Source organism: Euprymna scolopes, chromosome 23, assembly GCF_053919585.1.
Source record: "Euprymna scolopes isolate OS-2025 chromosome 23, ASM5391958v1, whole genome shotgun sequence".
Taxonomy (NCBI): Eukaryota; Metazoa; Mollusca; class Cephalopoda; order Sepiida; family Sepiolidae; genus Euprymna; species Euprymna scolopes.
In genome coordinates, this window is record NC_136504.1 from 72,857,439 (window position 1) to 72,874,810 (window position 17,372).

The 17,372-nt window shown below is 30.3% G+C and overlaps 1 protein-coding gene across 1 annotated transcript in view; it reads right to left on the reverse strand.

Moving 5' to 3' along the window:
* Positions 1-17,372, reverse strand: part of LOC145246001 (nitric oxide-associated protein 1-like) — a 56,855-nt gene that overhangs the window by 1,778 nt on the left and 37,705 nt on the right. Inside the window, exons 3-7 of the mRNA XM_080107799.1 lie at positions 16,339-16,506; positions 8,356-8,570; positions 7,265-7,396; positions 5,538-5,654; positions 2,023-2,140 (exon numbers count right to left, since the gene is read on the reverse strand). Of these exons, the coding sequence (XP_079963925.1) occupies positions 2,023-2,140; positions 5,538-5,654; positions 7,265-7,396; positions 8,356-8,570; positions 16,339-16,506 (750 nt within the window). The remainder of the gene's footprint in view (positions 1-2,022; positions 2,141-5,537; positions 5,655-7,264; positions 7,397-8,355; positions 8,571-16,338; positions 16,507-17,372) is intronic.

Genomic DNA, 17,372 nt, shown 5'->3' on the forward strand with positions numbered 1-17,372 from the left:
CAGTAGAAATTAGATATAGTTTCACTTTTAACTAATGTTAAGCTAAATCAATTCTTATATGATTTGGAGCATTTTTGTATAATGCTTGAACAACCTTCACCAACCACTTGCCCCTAATTTACCCAAAGCACCTCAGACAACATCTCTTGAAACTCTGTCAAAGGCTTCCTCCAAATCCAAACCCACAAACGCAAAACATGTCATAAAGTAATTATGTAGCTATTTATCTTGATAACAAATTCAGTGATTGTCCAATTGATTGTTCGCGTATTTATTCAATAAAATGCCAAATGTGAGTAAAAGCTCAATTTTTGCTTTAAAAAAATGAACATTTTAGGCAAAACATTTTTGATACAAAATAATTTAAAGAAATACAATTAAAACTTAATAGAGAAATATGAATAATAAAATAATGGGCTTATTGGCATTGTTAGATAATTATAGTATTATCATTTGGGAGATACAGAAAACAAATATTATAGAACAATGTTTACATGGGATACTTTAATAATGTGAAAGTCAAAATTTGATCCTTGTGAACAGTTGGAAAGTCCATAAAAATTAACCGGTCAAGACGAAGAGAGAAACAATAACATTTAACTTGCGAAATAAATCGGCTTTTTCACAACATGGTATGATCATCTGATAACCTTTATTACGTGGCTCTTTAAGTCATGTTAATAACCAAACAAATATTGGATGAACATTTGTAACAAAGCTGGCTCATTAGACAAGTTAATTTGTATTGAATCAGCTAATGAAAGCAATATAGAGGATGGGAAATATATATTTCCATTCCTCTTACCTGCATGATCATGTGGTGCAAGGTCACATGACTCCAGTAACTACTAAATAAGTTAAAAAAATAATAACCTTTATGAATCCAACTGTACAAGGAAAATACATTGTTCCTGATCATAGGCAAATTCTTCATAAAATGCAGGAACAAAAGTCTGATTTTCTAATCTCTACTTATATATAAAAGACACTTTTTCAGAGTGTGTTTGGGTATGAGTTTGTTCCCTATGGACTCCAAAACGGCTGGGTAGATATTTTTTTTGAAATTTCACACAAATGTACTTTATGTGTCTTGGAGTGTTCTTAGGTTTTATATCGGAATGCATCTGATAAGTATCTAAAATTGATAATCAGAAAACAGTTCAATTTTGACTAAACTTAACATCCTTATACAACCTATTATCGTTAGTGTATTTGAGAAGTTTTATCACTGCACAAGCAGAAGGGTTCAGCATTCAAAATCAACAGTAGATTTTTGATAAAACAATTGAATATTTTTGTTTAGAGCACAATTGAAACATGATATTTGTCTTTTGCATTTTAAACTTTAATTTAAGCCATTATATATAAAAATAATTTTATAAAATCAACAGTAGGTTCTCTACAGTGCAATATAAACAACAATGTATCATGGACTAAGTCACTGCAGGGAGTCATATGAAGTTTCTTCCTGGTGTACCATGGTGGGTCCCTGACTAGAGCAGGCAATCAATCGATTTGATTGAAAAATGGGTGATTTCACTGATTTCGATGACAATAAAAATATTGAAAGTAAGTAACATTTGTTGATCTCCATTCAATCTTGGCCAACATCAGGTCCTCCTGCTAGTGAGATACCAGATAGGAGAAATGTATTTGTTAGGATGCAGAGGAGGGAAATGATAAAGGAAGTAATAAAACAGAAAAACAGACAAGATAGTTCATGGCTGGCTCTGTATTTTATCCCTTTCTGGGAAAGAAAAATGTATCTGTATAGAAATGATGAAACTAAAATCTTTTTTTAAAAATGGAATATTTTTTAACAAACCAAAACATAAATGAGAAAGAGATGTTGTCAGACAGTTCCAGAAACAACTAACTAAAGATCAAGAAAGAGGGAATCAATAATTTAACAACAGAAAAAATATCCCCTCACCACTTATGTTTTGATTTGAATGCTCATTTTAAGCTAAAAAGTTACTCCTTCTATAAATAAGATATCAATGAAATATGTTATTTACTTACCGACAGAGGATAATACTATATCACCTATTAGATGCTGAAATCCAGTGCCAACCAAATTAAATTCTTTACTAATCAAAGGTGGAAGTTTGTCAAGTCGATCTTTACTTCCTAAAGGAATCTACAAATCAATTGTGAATACAAAAAAATATAAAAATTCACACAATATTTCTTCGATGTTGGTTTGTCTGAGAAATTATTAAATTTTAACAAAATTTTTGCATTAGGAATGTTACAAAATGTTAGTTGAAATACATTTTGCAAAAAGTAGTAATTTGTTGAATTTATTTAAAATACTGACAATAACCTTTAATCTACAATTTTGCACATAGCATTTGAAAATGCTAATTTAAATTGAAAAAGATTAATTAAAATGATGTTTTATAAATGTAGAATTGCAGACAATGTAGATGTAGATATTCACCATCATTTAAAAAATTTTTTTTTTTTTATTACATTTTCACCCCAAACAAGGCGCATTGCCACTTTGGTGTAGGGGACTACTATCAAGGGCAGCAACTACTGGGGCACTATGTTGGGATTTGGGCAGCAAGATGTCGGTTCACGTTGCACTTGAACTTCTGCATGTCAGTACAGTTAGGGAAGCAGGACCTGGAATGGAATTCCAGAGTCTAGCGGTTCTGGGGAAGAAACTACTGGAGTAGAAGGATCTTTTACATCTAGGGATCTCTACTGTGTGGGGGTGGGATTTAGCTGCCTGTCGGGTTTGTCGAGGATGTCTACGTCGTGGGGGCACAAGTGTCTGCAGTTCGTCAGAGCATTCACCATTAAAATACTTGTAGAACAGGCAGAGGGATGCAACGTTTCGTCGATGGGACAGAGGCTGAAGCTTAGATGCCAGTTCAGGGCCTATCAGATTGGCGACTCTTCTTTGAACCTTGTCTAGGAGCGAGAGACTAGTAGCAGATGCACCAGCCCAAATGTGACAACAATACTCCATACATGGGCGAATGGTGGCCTTATAGAGGTACAGGATACTTTCAGGTGTCAGTAGTTTTCTAGCACGGTAGAGAGAGCCTACCTTTTTCGCAGCGGCCCTGGCAATGTTTTCAATATAATTGTTCCAACTCATGTTTCCTGTGAACGTTAGGCCAAGCAGTTTGAAAGATGTACTCTCAGACAGGGAGTCACTGGCCATTGCTATTGGTGGCCTTTTAAAAAGGATACCATTAACTTTAGATTTATGGATAAAGATGATCTTTGAATATTATTTTATGGCTAAATAAATTCATTTGTAAATCGCAAGATTTTGCACCAAGAATATAATTGGATACCATCCATTGGAACATTTGAGTAAATGAGCATTTACTATTATACTAAAGCTGAGTTAATCAACGGTTGTTTCCCTAAGGTTTTTTTCCTATATATTTGCCAAAAAAATGCTTAAACATAACTTCATTTGGGATTGACTTATGTTTGAAAGAAATTCTGTTTTTATTGTTCTAATGAGCTATGAAAACATTCAGAACCAAAAATAATAAGTTTATAGTAGTAGTAGTAGTAGTAGTATATAGTAGTAAAGATACTAATTATTTAATTAAGTCACTCATCTATCACTTATGTATTTCTTGACCCTTCTTAGTCAACCACACCCTTATATTTCTTAATTTAGAGAAAGAATAACTCTTTTAGCAGAGTAAACCATCTAGTTGATGTGTCTGCACACATTACAAACCTGCATGTATATTAGATGACAAAATAATTAGTATCTTTACAACTACTACTACTACTACTACAAACTTATTATTTTTGGTTTTGAATGTTTTCATAGCTTATGAATTTTCAAATGAACTCAAAGTAGAATAAATAGCTAACCTTACAGGTCATGGGGTGCATCTATGAGATCTATTACATTTTGAAAGGTATAATTATCCACATAACCATCACTCAATAGATAATTTTATTTCATACCATTTGATTGTTTTTGTTGAATATCATTAAATACAACCGTTTGCAAATTACTTTTATACCCCCTCCTTAAATAAGCATACTTTTATACAATCTTTTGTTTTGGCATTTGTTTTCTTTTTAACAGCCAATTTAGTGGATATTCTTTCAAAGTGCATTCCTGTAAAGAATATCCTGTATTTTTATTATTATTATTTTTTTTTTTTTACATAAAAGTCACCACTTATCAAGACTAGGAAGCCACTCGAAGATAAGGGTTAATGAGTGTATAGTAGTCAATGGGAAAATATCATAGTAATCTTTAGTAGTGGAAATTTGGTAAATTAGATTACTTAAGGGGACGGCTCATCAAGAACTTGTTTATGTTAGACTTGAAGATGAACATAATATGTATATTATAATATAATCAGCTAGAAAGCAGGTACAAACGGAAGAGAATTCCACAGGCGTGCAGTACTAAGAACTCTGTCAAGGCAGGATAAGATACTTCTAGCAACTCCTGCTCAGATGTGGCAACAGTACTCCATCCTTGGACGTAACTGGCTTTTATATAGGGAGAGAATTGCACCAGCAGTGAGATATCTACTGGAGCAGTAGAACGATCCCACCATTTTTCCAGAGACCTTAGCAACAGATATTTTTATTTACAGAGATTCTAGTAATTTATAGTTTGTATATTGCAGAGACACATAATTTTGTATGACTTGAACCTGTGGAATATAACACAAAATGTCTTAGAAATTTTCTCTTTTCTTTTCAATATCATCTTTTAATTTTTTTTAAAATTTACATAAATCTAATATCTGTGGTCAGAAGCTAAGAAAAACAGAAGTCTTACCGTGGGTGTGCAGCGAGTGAGTTCAGGCCGAGAAAAGAAAAAACAAAGATGGTGGCCAGCATTTTATTACATGCGTTTGCGCAAAATCTCGTGTGCGCATGAAGCTGGAAACTACAAAACGAGCTTCATTTTTTGGTGCTAGGGAGATTCCAGATCTGGCTGGAGAGTAGGTGCAACGGGAGTGGAGATTCTACTTTCTCGTTTCTCGGATTTATTCCTTTTTGTGTGTTTGAGGTGACCCCCCCCCCTCGGGAGGTGCACTGCAGTTTAAGGACCGCATCCCCCCCCCCTTTTTTTAAAGAGAGTATTTTCAATATCAATAAATTGCAAAAATGTAAATACTTTTTTTTAATTAAACAATTTTATAAATTCAATAATTTTCTGGATCAAAATAAAAAATGATTTCAAAATGAAATATTTAAACATCAAGTATACACAAAAAAATAATTGAAATTATTAAAATATCACTTTTTCCAAACAATATGAAAGAAGAAATTTCAATTCTCAAAACTGCTTAAAATACATTTGGAATATTTGAAAAAAAAATTGTCAAAAATCAATTAATTTTGCTTTTAAAGAAATAACAAATTTTAAATAAGGAATCGGAATCAGTAATTGTATCAAAATCGAGAATTTAGTATTGAATCAGTAAATGTATTGAAATCATCACAACACTAGTTACTATCAATACCGATAAAACTTAAATCATTTAAAAGTTGATTAATATGTTATTAGAAAGCAAAATATTTACCTTGAAGACATCTGTTCCAATATTTTCTTTAAAGAAACTTTGAGACTGATTTGCTTCCAGAACATGAATCGGATTTTCCAAGTTACTAATAACTGTTAACAATATATGCATGTCACCCTAATTGAGAAAAATGATACCAAACAGGCAAAATTAAGTTTAAAACAACTTTAACAATAATGAATATAGAATGCAAATATTAATAAATACAGATAAAAATGAGTAGTGAAAATTAATGACAATTTTCAGTGGCAAATACAATATTAAACAATTAATGAATCAAAGGTAGACAGATATTCTTGACTTAAAAAAATTAATCGAATAGGAACAAAATGCAGAAAGTCATAATTCTGTTTGTGTGTGTGTGTGTGTGTGTGTGTGCATGTGTGCACGCATGTGTGTGTGTGTGTGTGTGTGTGCATGTGTGCACGCATGTGTGTATGTGTAACTGGCTAAAAGTTAGAAACTATAAAAAATGCACTTACAAATCTCACATCATCAGATTTAGTGTGACCTCCAACCTTCTTATGGTAAAAAAAGTATACCTTCAGTGCAGGGGGGGGGTTACTTTTTTTCATGTACATTCCAGTAATGGTTTCAAAAGCAATACTGAAATTAGGTCAGACAGCTTTCTTTTTCATTAAATCAATTGACAGAGAGAGAGAGAGAGAGAGACTGTCGAAGAAAAAGAGAGAGAGAGCCAGTCATAGAGAGAAAGAGAGTGAGAGACATTAAAACACTATTTTTAATTCCATTTTACTCATACTCCTGCACAATCTAAATCTATCATCAAAACAAATAAGAAAAAAGTGAGCATGTGATAGTGTGAGGAGGAAGAGAAAGGAAACAAAAGAAAAAATTAAATTGGAAAGAAGTAGATGACACTTGGTTTGTTTTGGCAGACATTTTGAACAGTTGAGTTTTGGACTGGCAGTATTGTGGGACAGACATTTGAGAAAAAAAAAAGATGATTTAATGATAAAAAAGTAGTTAAGAAAAACATGATTGAGGAAGAAAGGTACGATGTCTCATTGTTTGAAAATACAAACAGATAAATGAACTTTGAACTGTTGACAAAGATAAATATGTATTAATAAAACGGATTATGTTAAACTGTTAAAAGAAATGCGTTTTACTATTATTTTCATTGAATAGGAATGGCTGTTGTATTCTAGCATTAAATTGTTCATTTTGACTATTACCATGCATGTTTGCCAATCATCTTGTGTGTGTGACTGTAAACATCATTACAGAATCAGGGAATGTGTCTCCAAGCCAAATTCTGACAAAATATAAATGTTAATGTGTGCCAGATAATAACAGCGTCCATCACATTTTTGGGGCTCACACAGGATGTCACATTACACAAAGATTCACTAAGAATTTTAAAGCCAGAAAGAACTTTTTGCTAGTTTAGATGCTTCCAAATTTCTTTCCAATTTCAAAGCATCATTGAAGCAATTTTTTTTTTTCAACTTATTAACGAAAGATGGCTGAATTGTTTATTGTGACACTTTGGAATTTGTTAGTACTTTTGAAATTTTAAAACTGACATGAAGTAATTTCTGACCCCAATTAAGACAAAAAATCAAATGTATTTATTTGTGCTTGTAAACCAAAGAAGTATTACACTCTCTCCCAATAAATCAAAGAATCTAAAATTAATTTTGTAATGGAACACATTAAAATGTTTTTAATGCTTAAGTGTATGTTTGCATGTTTGCATTTACCTTTACATACTCAATACAGCCAAGTCCGGTAATGTACATAACTTGTGTTGATTTTAGTTTGACTGTTCTAGGTCGTAACATTTCTTTTGGGAAAAGATTTTGTAGTTCTTCCGGCTCAAGGAGATTTATAATCTAAAAGAAAAGAAAAAGTTATGTAAGAACAAAAATTACATTCTAACATAATTTGCATATTTCAGATTGTTATTCTAATAATTATTATCATAAAATTTCAGTCATTCTATTCTTTTTTAAAAAGTCTTTTTGTTAAAAACCTTCTAGCAATTTTGAACAACACCCTTTATGGTGTAATGAATAAAAGCATTGAAATAAGTGCAAAATATATTAATATATTCTAGGATGAATTCTATCTAGAATTTGTGAGTTCAATCTCTGATGAAGCAACTATAACATATCTAAAGTCATAAAAGGTAGAATGAGAGCAATCAATTCAGTAGATTAAATAATTGCAACCATAAATTTTCATTAATTATAATTTACAGATTTAATTATTTATAAATAACTGTACTTAGCTGCTATTTCATTTGTTTTTACTTTCATTTTTGTTTCTCCTACCTGCCCTTTTTTACAGTTCTTTTCTTTAATATAATTTTGAAAACTAAACTTCATTATTAGAGAATGATCATTTGGTTATTTAATTGAACCACATTGTGATAAAACTATAATTTTTTAAGGTAATCTTGTTTTAATCCCTATGTATAAAATTACCATATATCGTTTCCAAAGCATGCAATTTTATCAAACATGAGGATCTGATAAAAATTTTATTACCAGTTTAAATGCTTTTCTGTTTAAAAGTTTAAATACTTTCCAATTCATTTCAAATTTTGAGGGTCCAAAATAATTTCTTTTCTTTTTTTCAATTATTAACAAAAAATTAAAATGGCTGATTTCTTTAAGGATCACAAATGCAAAACGTTTCATTCTGTAAATAAATTATTTTTAAAATAGAATTTTGAAAATTTCCTTTTATTTTATGCTATTACATTTTGATTTTAATAAATAGACAAAAATTGAAGTTACATTGGCACATGATAAATAGGGATACAATTTTTTAAATGTTATTTATTTACCTGCTCAGGATTCTCAATACCTGGCGTGTCATAAAGCCAGTAACTGTTTGCGAGATTTTGAGTCATTTTGGATAATTCTTTACGTTTTAGAACTTTAGTTTTTGTTGCTGCTGTTTCTATAACAGAATTTTTAGAATCAACAGAATAAGAAACGTCAAGATGGCCTTCAATAGTTTCTTCGATAGTTGCTGCAAATTTTGTCTGACCAACAAAGCCTGATGGAACAAAAATAGAAAGAGAACATTTTATCAAAGGGAAAAATTAAATATTATTAAAAGGCATTCTTTTTTATTTTTATACATGAAAAGAATACCAAAAAGGAAAAAAAAAATTTTCATTCATAGAATACTGACAATATTTTTTTATTTGTATTTTTTATTTTTCTTCAAAAAGAAGCTATTTCTGTCAATTTTCAAATCACTGCTAAAATTAATTTGGAATGTATTGTTTCGGTTTTGATTTTTTTTCCTGAGAGTCGTAAATATTCAAGAATTGTCCTCAAGAATTTAATCAAGAATTTACTTTATTCATATTAAAACTTCAGAACTGTAAGCAGAGTATTTCGTTCATCAGTATGTGCTAGCAGTCAAAAGCTGACTGCTTATGTTGACAGTCAAATTGATATCGCTTATGTTGATATGTGCAAGTAACCAGAAGTTGTTTTCAAACTAATATTCCCAACAGATAAATCTTTAATAAGAAAATTATTTTTTTATCACAAAAATTATTTTAAAGCAAGATCTGATCCCTTAGTTCATATCTTAAATGCCACAATATTTTTATTCTTGCAAACAAAGTATGATGCCAACAAATAATGTTATCAAAATGAGGATGGATAATTTGTATCATTAGGGCTACTCTTCTTACGCTGATAGTTATATAAACAACGTTTTGGCCAACATCAACTTCTGACCATTTTCAGTTAGAAAATATATCCTGAAGAAGTTTAGAAGGCAACATCGCAATATTTTTAACAAGAAAATAAATTTAAGTCGGGAATTTATTCAAAACAATTTAATAATTTGTGATCTGTATATTGTTAAATGAAGTAACAAAAAAGTAAAAATAATTACCAATAAAGCGGGTATAGTTTATTATTATACATTAAACATAAAATAGTCTATTATTATACATTAATCATAAAATAGTCTATTATTATACATTAAACATAAAATAGTTTATTATTATACATTAATCATAAAATAGTTTATTATTATACATTAAACATAAAATAGTCTATTATTATACATTAAACATAAAATAGTCTATTATTATACATTAATCATAAAATAGTCTATTATTATACATTAATTGTAAAATAGTCTATCATTATACATTAATCATAAAATAGTTTATTATTATACATTAATCATAAAATAGTTTATTATTATACATTAATCATAAAATAGTTTATTATTATACATTAATCATAAAATAGTCTATTATTATACATTAATCATAAAATAGTTTATTATACATTAATCATAAAATAGTCTATTATTATACATTAAACATAAAATAGTCTATTATTATACATTAATCATAAAATAGTCTATTATTATACATTAATCATAAAATAGTTTATTATTATACATTAATCATAAAATAGTCTATTATTATACATTAATTATAAAATAGTTTATTATTATACATTAAACATAAAATAGTTTATTATTATACATTAAACATAAAATAGTTTATTATTATACATTAATCATAAAATAGTCTATTATTATACATTAATCATAAAATAGACACTGGGCAATGTAATAGTTTGCAAAATCATAAAACAACCCTGGTCAATTGAAAACAAATATAAATTTAAGCCTTTATTATTAAAAAATAATTTGATTATATTTACCTTCTTTTATTTTTAACAAATTCTGGTTAGGTCTTTATTTATCATGCTTTCTTTCAAATCCATTTTAATAGTTCTTCTAATGTTTTCCTTGTTGCTGCTAATCTCTTAGCAAGCCAGTTATCCTTTGCTGCTGCTGATATTTTCCCACATGCTATATTACAATCAGATCTGAGCCTTTCTTTAAAAGTCACATTACATATCTACTGTGTTATCTTCATAATCTCCCTACATGCAACGCATGTCCTCAACTCTCATTAGCCAGGTTTCACACCCATACATCATCACACTGCAAATACATGCCTGATAGACTTTTCTTTTTGTCAACATGCTAGCATGCTGCTAGTTAGGAACAGTAGAAGTTTCTCAAATTTAATTCATCCATTCCCAACTCTTGTAATCATACTAGCACCACTCTCAATGGAAGCAATTGGAACCTCCCCTTGGAATGTTCCTCACAATGTTGCACTCCAATAGACTTAATTTCCTAAGTAAATAATTTTTTTGGTTAATTATCTATATATATAAAAGGCAAAATGTGTGTGACCATTTCGTGTATGTCTTCAAAAGGCTTTTCGAGCACACGGTTCCGAGGTTGTTTTGATCGCTTACAACTGTTTATATCGGTCCTAAATAATAATATGTACGATTTGGGAAAGTGCGTCGCATCTAGATTTATTTACGTCGACTTTTACAAAATTATTGCTATTTTGGCTTCTCGCATGTTGATAAGGCTTTTTCGTATAAAAAGCGAAACTAATTCAAAGTTAACAACGTTCTCGGCATTGCGCCGGGAAATGTCCAGAAGCAATCAGCTTTGATCAATGTTGTACATCAGACAATTGTTATTCAATCTGGACAATTGGGAGCTGGTTCCCCCCCCCCCACCCCCAACATCTGTTGGGGGGAAAAAAACAAAAACAGTCAAACTTGGGTAAACAACTGCGTGACTTCTATTTGACCTTCTTAATTAGGTCAAATGGAAGCAGCAGAGTTAACTTTTATTGCGCACGTCTGTTTTTATAGTTTAATAAATAAATTCAAACCTGAGTATGTTGTATGTATGTCGCGGTGGCCTAATGGGTAACGTCGCCCGGTTTTTTTTTTTCACACATTAATTTCCAACTCAAGGGTACGGGTTCGATTCTCATACTCACCTACGAAAACATTTTTTTTTTATTTAACCCCAGAGTTTTGATTTACCTCAAGACACCCGGGCATCGCCGGGTACCCCCCGCTAGTCTATATATATAAAAGGCAAAATGTGTGTGACCATTTCGTGTATGTCTTCAAAAGGCTTTTCTTGCACACGGTCCCGGGTTCGTTAGTATCGCTTAAAACTGTGTATATAGGTCCTATATAATAATATCTAGAAATTAGGAAACCGCGTAGTGTATAGATTTATTTACGTCGATTTTTACAAAATTATTGCTATTTTGGCTTCTCGCGTGTTGATTGGGCTTTTTAGTATAAATAAAGTGAAACTAAACTCAAACGACGTCTTCTCGGCATTGCGCCGGGAAAAACGTCCAGAAGCAATCAGCTTTGATCAGACAGTTCTGGACAATTGGGAGCTGCTTCCCCCCTCCCCAACATCTGTTGGGGGAAGAAACAGTTAAATTTGGGTAAACAAACCCAAATGCTGCATGACTTCTATTTGACCTTCTTAATTAGGTCAAATGGAAGCAGCAGAGTTAACTTTTATTGCGCATGCCTGTTCTTATAGTTAAATAACCTGGTTAATGTTGTCTGTCGCCGTGGCTCAATGGGTAACGTAGTACGGTTTTTTTTCACACATTAATTTCCAACTCAAGGGTACGGGTTCGATTCTCATACTTACCTACCAAAACATTTATTTTATTATTTAGCCCCCCTCCCCCACCCGAGTTTTGATTTACCTCAAGACACCCGGGCATCGCCGGGTACCCCCCGCTAGTCTATAAATATAAAAGTGAAAATGTATGTATGTACGTATGCTTTTTCTCGATGTCCACAAAAGGCTTCTTTCAGAGAAGTGCTCGCTCACTTCACAACTTCTTAAAACTTTTTATATCATCTATAAATTGTAATATCTCGCAGTTAACCACGGAGCTCGCCTGTCTATTTAATTTTATTGACTTTCAAACGTTAATTATTCCACATTTCCCGCATCGGCACGCGTTACATTCGGTTTTCGGTATAAAAAAAGCAAAACTCGACTCTAATCACAGGCCCAGAGCCAGTGGTCTCTAGAGAGCTAAGTAACGTTTGGTCAATGTCGACTTCGTCATATCAGATGGGGGAACAAACCGATTTATTGACCTCATTAAAAACTGTCCCGCACAAAATGCTAACTGCTGAATAGCTATCGCCGTCACGTCAATCAAAAACGCGCACCTGTTTTTTTTTAACACTTTACTATTTTCCAACTGCGCGTCGTAAAGGCTTTGTTTTTTCACAGGCACCTGTTTTTTTTCACACACACCTACAAACACCCGAGCAACGCCAGGTACCCCTCGCTAGTCTATATATAAAAGCGAAAATGTATGTATGTGTGTATGTTTGGATGTCTGCTAAAAACTTTCTACAGACGCGACCAAAATTCACAAACTCGGTATCACATCGAAGCTCCATCCTTTGCTCGAAAAATATCGAAAAATTGGCCAAAAACGTTAACTTTTTCATCCCAAAATTGACAATTTTCGACAGGGGAGTCAAGAAAAACGGTCCTCTCGTGACAATGACCGATTCTACGCATGCGTCAGATGACGTCGTGATCTGATTTACTTTAAATAGTTGAAAAAAATGAACAAATTTCATGTACGTCGCGTTAGCTTAGTTTGTTAAGGCCTTGGTTCATTATCTAAACGCTTTGGGTTCGAATTGTGGTGTGAGATGGTTTTTTTTTTTTTGATTTTTTTAAATTTAAATATTGAACCAGTGTTATTTAAGCCATTTTTCACGTAATGTTCGTTTTTCTGCTTTTTTTTTTTTTTTACTTCGCTTATTCTTAGCGACACCCAAAAAAAACCCGGTTATCCACCGATTTTTTAAATTTTAATATCGAAATAGACTTATTTAAGCCATTTTTCACGTGTTCGTTTTGCTGTTTTCATCGTTCGTTTGCCTTACGTTATTTTTTTTGTGTTTTTTTTTATTGTTTGATCGCCGCATAGCGGGGAAAACAGAAACTGGCTTCCGCAACATGACGTTGTCGCACCTGCTAATTTCCGTTTATAAACATCAACTTAACACACTAATCAATTCATCTGTTCCCGTGGTCGAGATGGTTAGGTCAAGGGTTTTTTTTTTCCATTTCCTTTCCACCTCCGTGTCAAACGTTCGGAGTTCAAGCCTACCTTTATACTAAAACTATTTTTTTTTCTTTTACACCTCCAAACAATCGGCTAACGTTTTTTTTTTTTCTTTTTTAACAGGGTTGTTTTAATCATTTTGTATTTTAGAATTTTATAATAATATTATAATAGTACTGTGGAGTCCTTATTTTATAATAGCATTGCAGATTTTGCATTTTATTACAGTATTGTGAGGTATGCATTTTATTATAGTATTGTGAGGTATTTATTTTATTATGGTATTGTGAGGTATGCATTTTATTATAGTTATGTGAGGTATGCATTTTATTATAGTTATGTGAGGTATGCATTTTATTATAGTTATGTGAGGTATGCATCTTATTATGGCATTGTGAGGTATGCATTTTATTATAGTATTGTGAGCTTTACATTTTATTATGGAATTGTGCGGTATGCATTTTATTACAGTATTGTGAGGTATGACTTTTATTATAGTATTGTGAGGTATGCATTTTGTATTGTAATGTATGCATTTTGTTATAGTATTGTGAAGATAATTTAATTAGATTAGAATTATGCGAGTATTTGTAATGGTATTGGTTTACATTTTATAATAGAACTGTGAGGTATGCATTTTATTATAGTATTGTGAGGTGTGTATTTTATAATAGTATTTTGAGGTATGCCTTTTATTATAGTATTGTGGGTATGCATTTAATTATAATATTGTGAGGTATACTTTTTATTATAATATTGTGAGGTATACTTTTCATTATAGTATTGTGAGGTATGCATTTTATTATAGTATTGTGAGGGATGTATTTCATTATAGTATTGTGAGATATGCATTTTATTTTAATATTGTGATGTATGCATTGTATTATAATATTGTGATGTATGCATTTTATAATAGTATTGTGAGGTATGCATTTTATTATAGTATTGTGAGGTATGCATTTTATTATAGTATTATGAGGTATGTATTTTATTAGAGTATTGTGAGGCATGCATTTTATTATAGTATTATGAGGTATGTATTTTATTATAGTATTGTGAGGTATGTATTTTATAATGGTATTATGAGGTATGCATTTTATTCTGGTATTGTGAGGTATGCATTTTATTCTGGTATTGTGAGGTATGCATTTTATTATAGTATTGTGAAGTTAATTTAATTAAATTAGAATTATGCGAGCATTTATCATGGTATTGGTTTGAATTTTATAATAGAACTGTGAGGTATACATTTTATTATAGGATTGTAAAGTGCAGACCTTACAATACTATGTATGTATTATGAGGTATGCATTTATAACAATGTTATAATGGTCTGAATTTTGTAATAGTACTGTAATGTATGTATTTTATTATAGGATTGCGAGGTATGTATTTTACTATAGTATTGTAAAGTATTCATTTACTAATAGTTCTGTGAGGTATGTGTTTTATAAGAGTATTGTGAGATATGCATATTATTAAAGAATTATTTGGTATGTATATTATTATAGTACTGAAGAGTCTGTATTTTATAATAGTATTGTGCAGTATGCATCTCATTGCAGTATGGATAAGTAGGTATTTATAAAAGTATTGCTGGGTCTGAATTTTATTATAGTATTGTGATGTATGCATTTTATTTTAATATTGTGATGTATGCATTTTATTTAATATTGTGATGTATGCATTTTATTTAATATTGTGATGTATGCATTTTATTATAATATTGTGATGTATGCATTTTATTATAATATTGTGATGTATGCATTTTATTATAGTTATGTGAGGTATGCATCTTATTATGGCATTGTGAGGTATGCATTTTATTATAGTATTGTGAGCTATACATTTTATTTTAATATTGTGATGTATGCATTTTATTATAATTATGTGATGTATGCATTTTATTATAATATTGTGATGTATGCATTTTATTATAATATTGTGATGTATGCATTTTATTATAGTATTGTGATGTATGCATTTTATTATAATATTGTGATGTATGCATTTTATTATAGTATTGTGATGTATGCATTTTATTATAATATTGTGATATATGCATTTTATTATAATATTGTGATGTATGATTTTATTATAATATTGTGATGTATGAATTTTATTATAATATTGTGATGTATGCATTTTATTATAGTATTGTGAGATATGCATTTGATTATAGTATCGTGAGATATGCATTTTATTATGGTATAGTGAGGTTTGCATTTTATTATAGTATCGTGAGATATGTATATTATTATAGTATCATTATCATGAGATATGCATTTGATTATAGTATCGTGAGATGTGCATTTTATCATAGTATCGTGAGATATGCATTTTATTATTGTATGGTGAGGTTTGCATTTTATTATAGTATCGTGAGATATGCATTTTATTATAATATTTTGAGATATGCATTTTATGTTAGTATTGCAAGATATGTATTTTATGTTAGTCTTGTGAGATATGCATTTTATTATAGTATCGTGAGATATGCATTTTATTATAGTATCATGAGGTTTGCATTTTATTTTAATATTGTATGTCTTTGAGCAGAGTATCCATAAACAGTGAAGATTATGCGTCACTATATTCCATTAAATAATGAAATTATAGAAATTTAAACAATGGAAATTATAGAAATTTAAAAATAATAATATGATTTCAGGGATAGAAGCAGTTATCATTTATGCTTAGTCAACCCCAGGAATGTGGCTGATAGTCAAAAATAATGATTGTCATTGTTTTAACAGAAGAATGCAAGTTAATCATTCTTTTCTGAAATTAAAAGATAAACAAAATAAAAGATGTATGCTTAGAAAATAATACCTTCTAAAATTGCATTTTTACTTAAACCATATTTATGTAATTTTTGTCGCCGTTTTTCCTCCCATGACTGAAATTGTTCTCTGTCTTCCTGCAATCTGTGTTTTCTTTTAGACATTCGTTCAGGTGTCACATGAAGAATTGGAAATTTGAGAAGATTCATTGTCGTTCCTATAGAATGAAAGAGAAGATAGAATTTTTAACAGATTTCAATATAAATGTTGGTAAAGGTACTACACTTGAGCAATTTATCAACTTTATTATCGGCCACTTTTATTTGCATCAGAGATGAGGAGAAGGAACAAGAATTCCAAAATTAATAAATAAAAACTAGTTGCTATAAAATTTATTAAGGAAGAAATCAAAATAAAAACACAAACATGATTAAAAAATAAATAAAGAGAAAAAGTTAATAAAGGTTGAAAAGTCACAGTATATAGTGATGTATGAAAATAAAATATAATATCATTAATATATTAATAAAAACATTACAAAGGAATAATAATACATATGTCAAACGACACAAGAAAATCTAGACAAAAAATTGTGCCTTAAATGAAAAAGGAGAAAAAGGAAGTTTACTAGTAAAAGACATATCCACAAATTGTGTAATGGAGACAAGTACAAATTTTCATTGCTCTGAGAGTCATCAAAAAAATATGTGTCTCCACAGAAACTAAATATCTGGCTGCTTTAAAATTACTCTTTTTAGAAGGAAATTACGTGATGAGAATTTGCGTATTGTAAAAAAAAGTAAGGGGGGGGAGGAAGAAAAGTTTAGCTGATGAGGAGGAAGCTTTTGATTAAAAATTAAACCCTACAGACTGCTTACTTTAAAATTTGAATTGATCCTTGGCCATTGTAGATATTCTATCAAAGACTTCCATTTTTAACAGTCAAACTATACATAAAATGTGTCTTTGGATTAATATTTAACAATAAACATCTTTCATAATAATTTTTAAAATGTACCTGAATGGAAATTGATATGGCTATTACCTCAGCAAACATGCGCCACAAAATATATGGAAACTGTT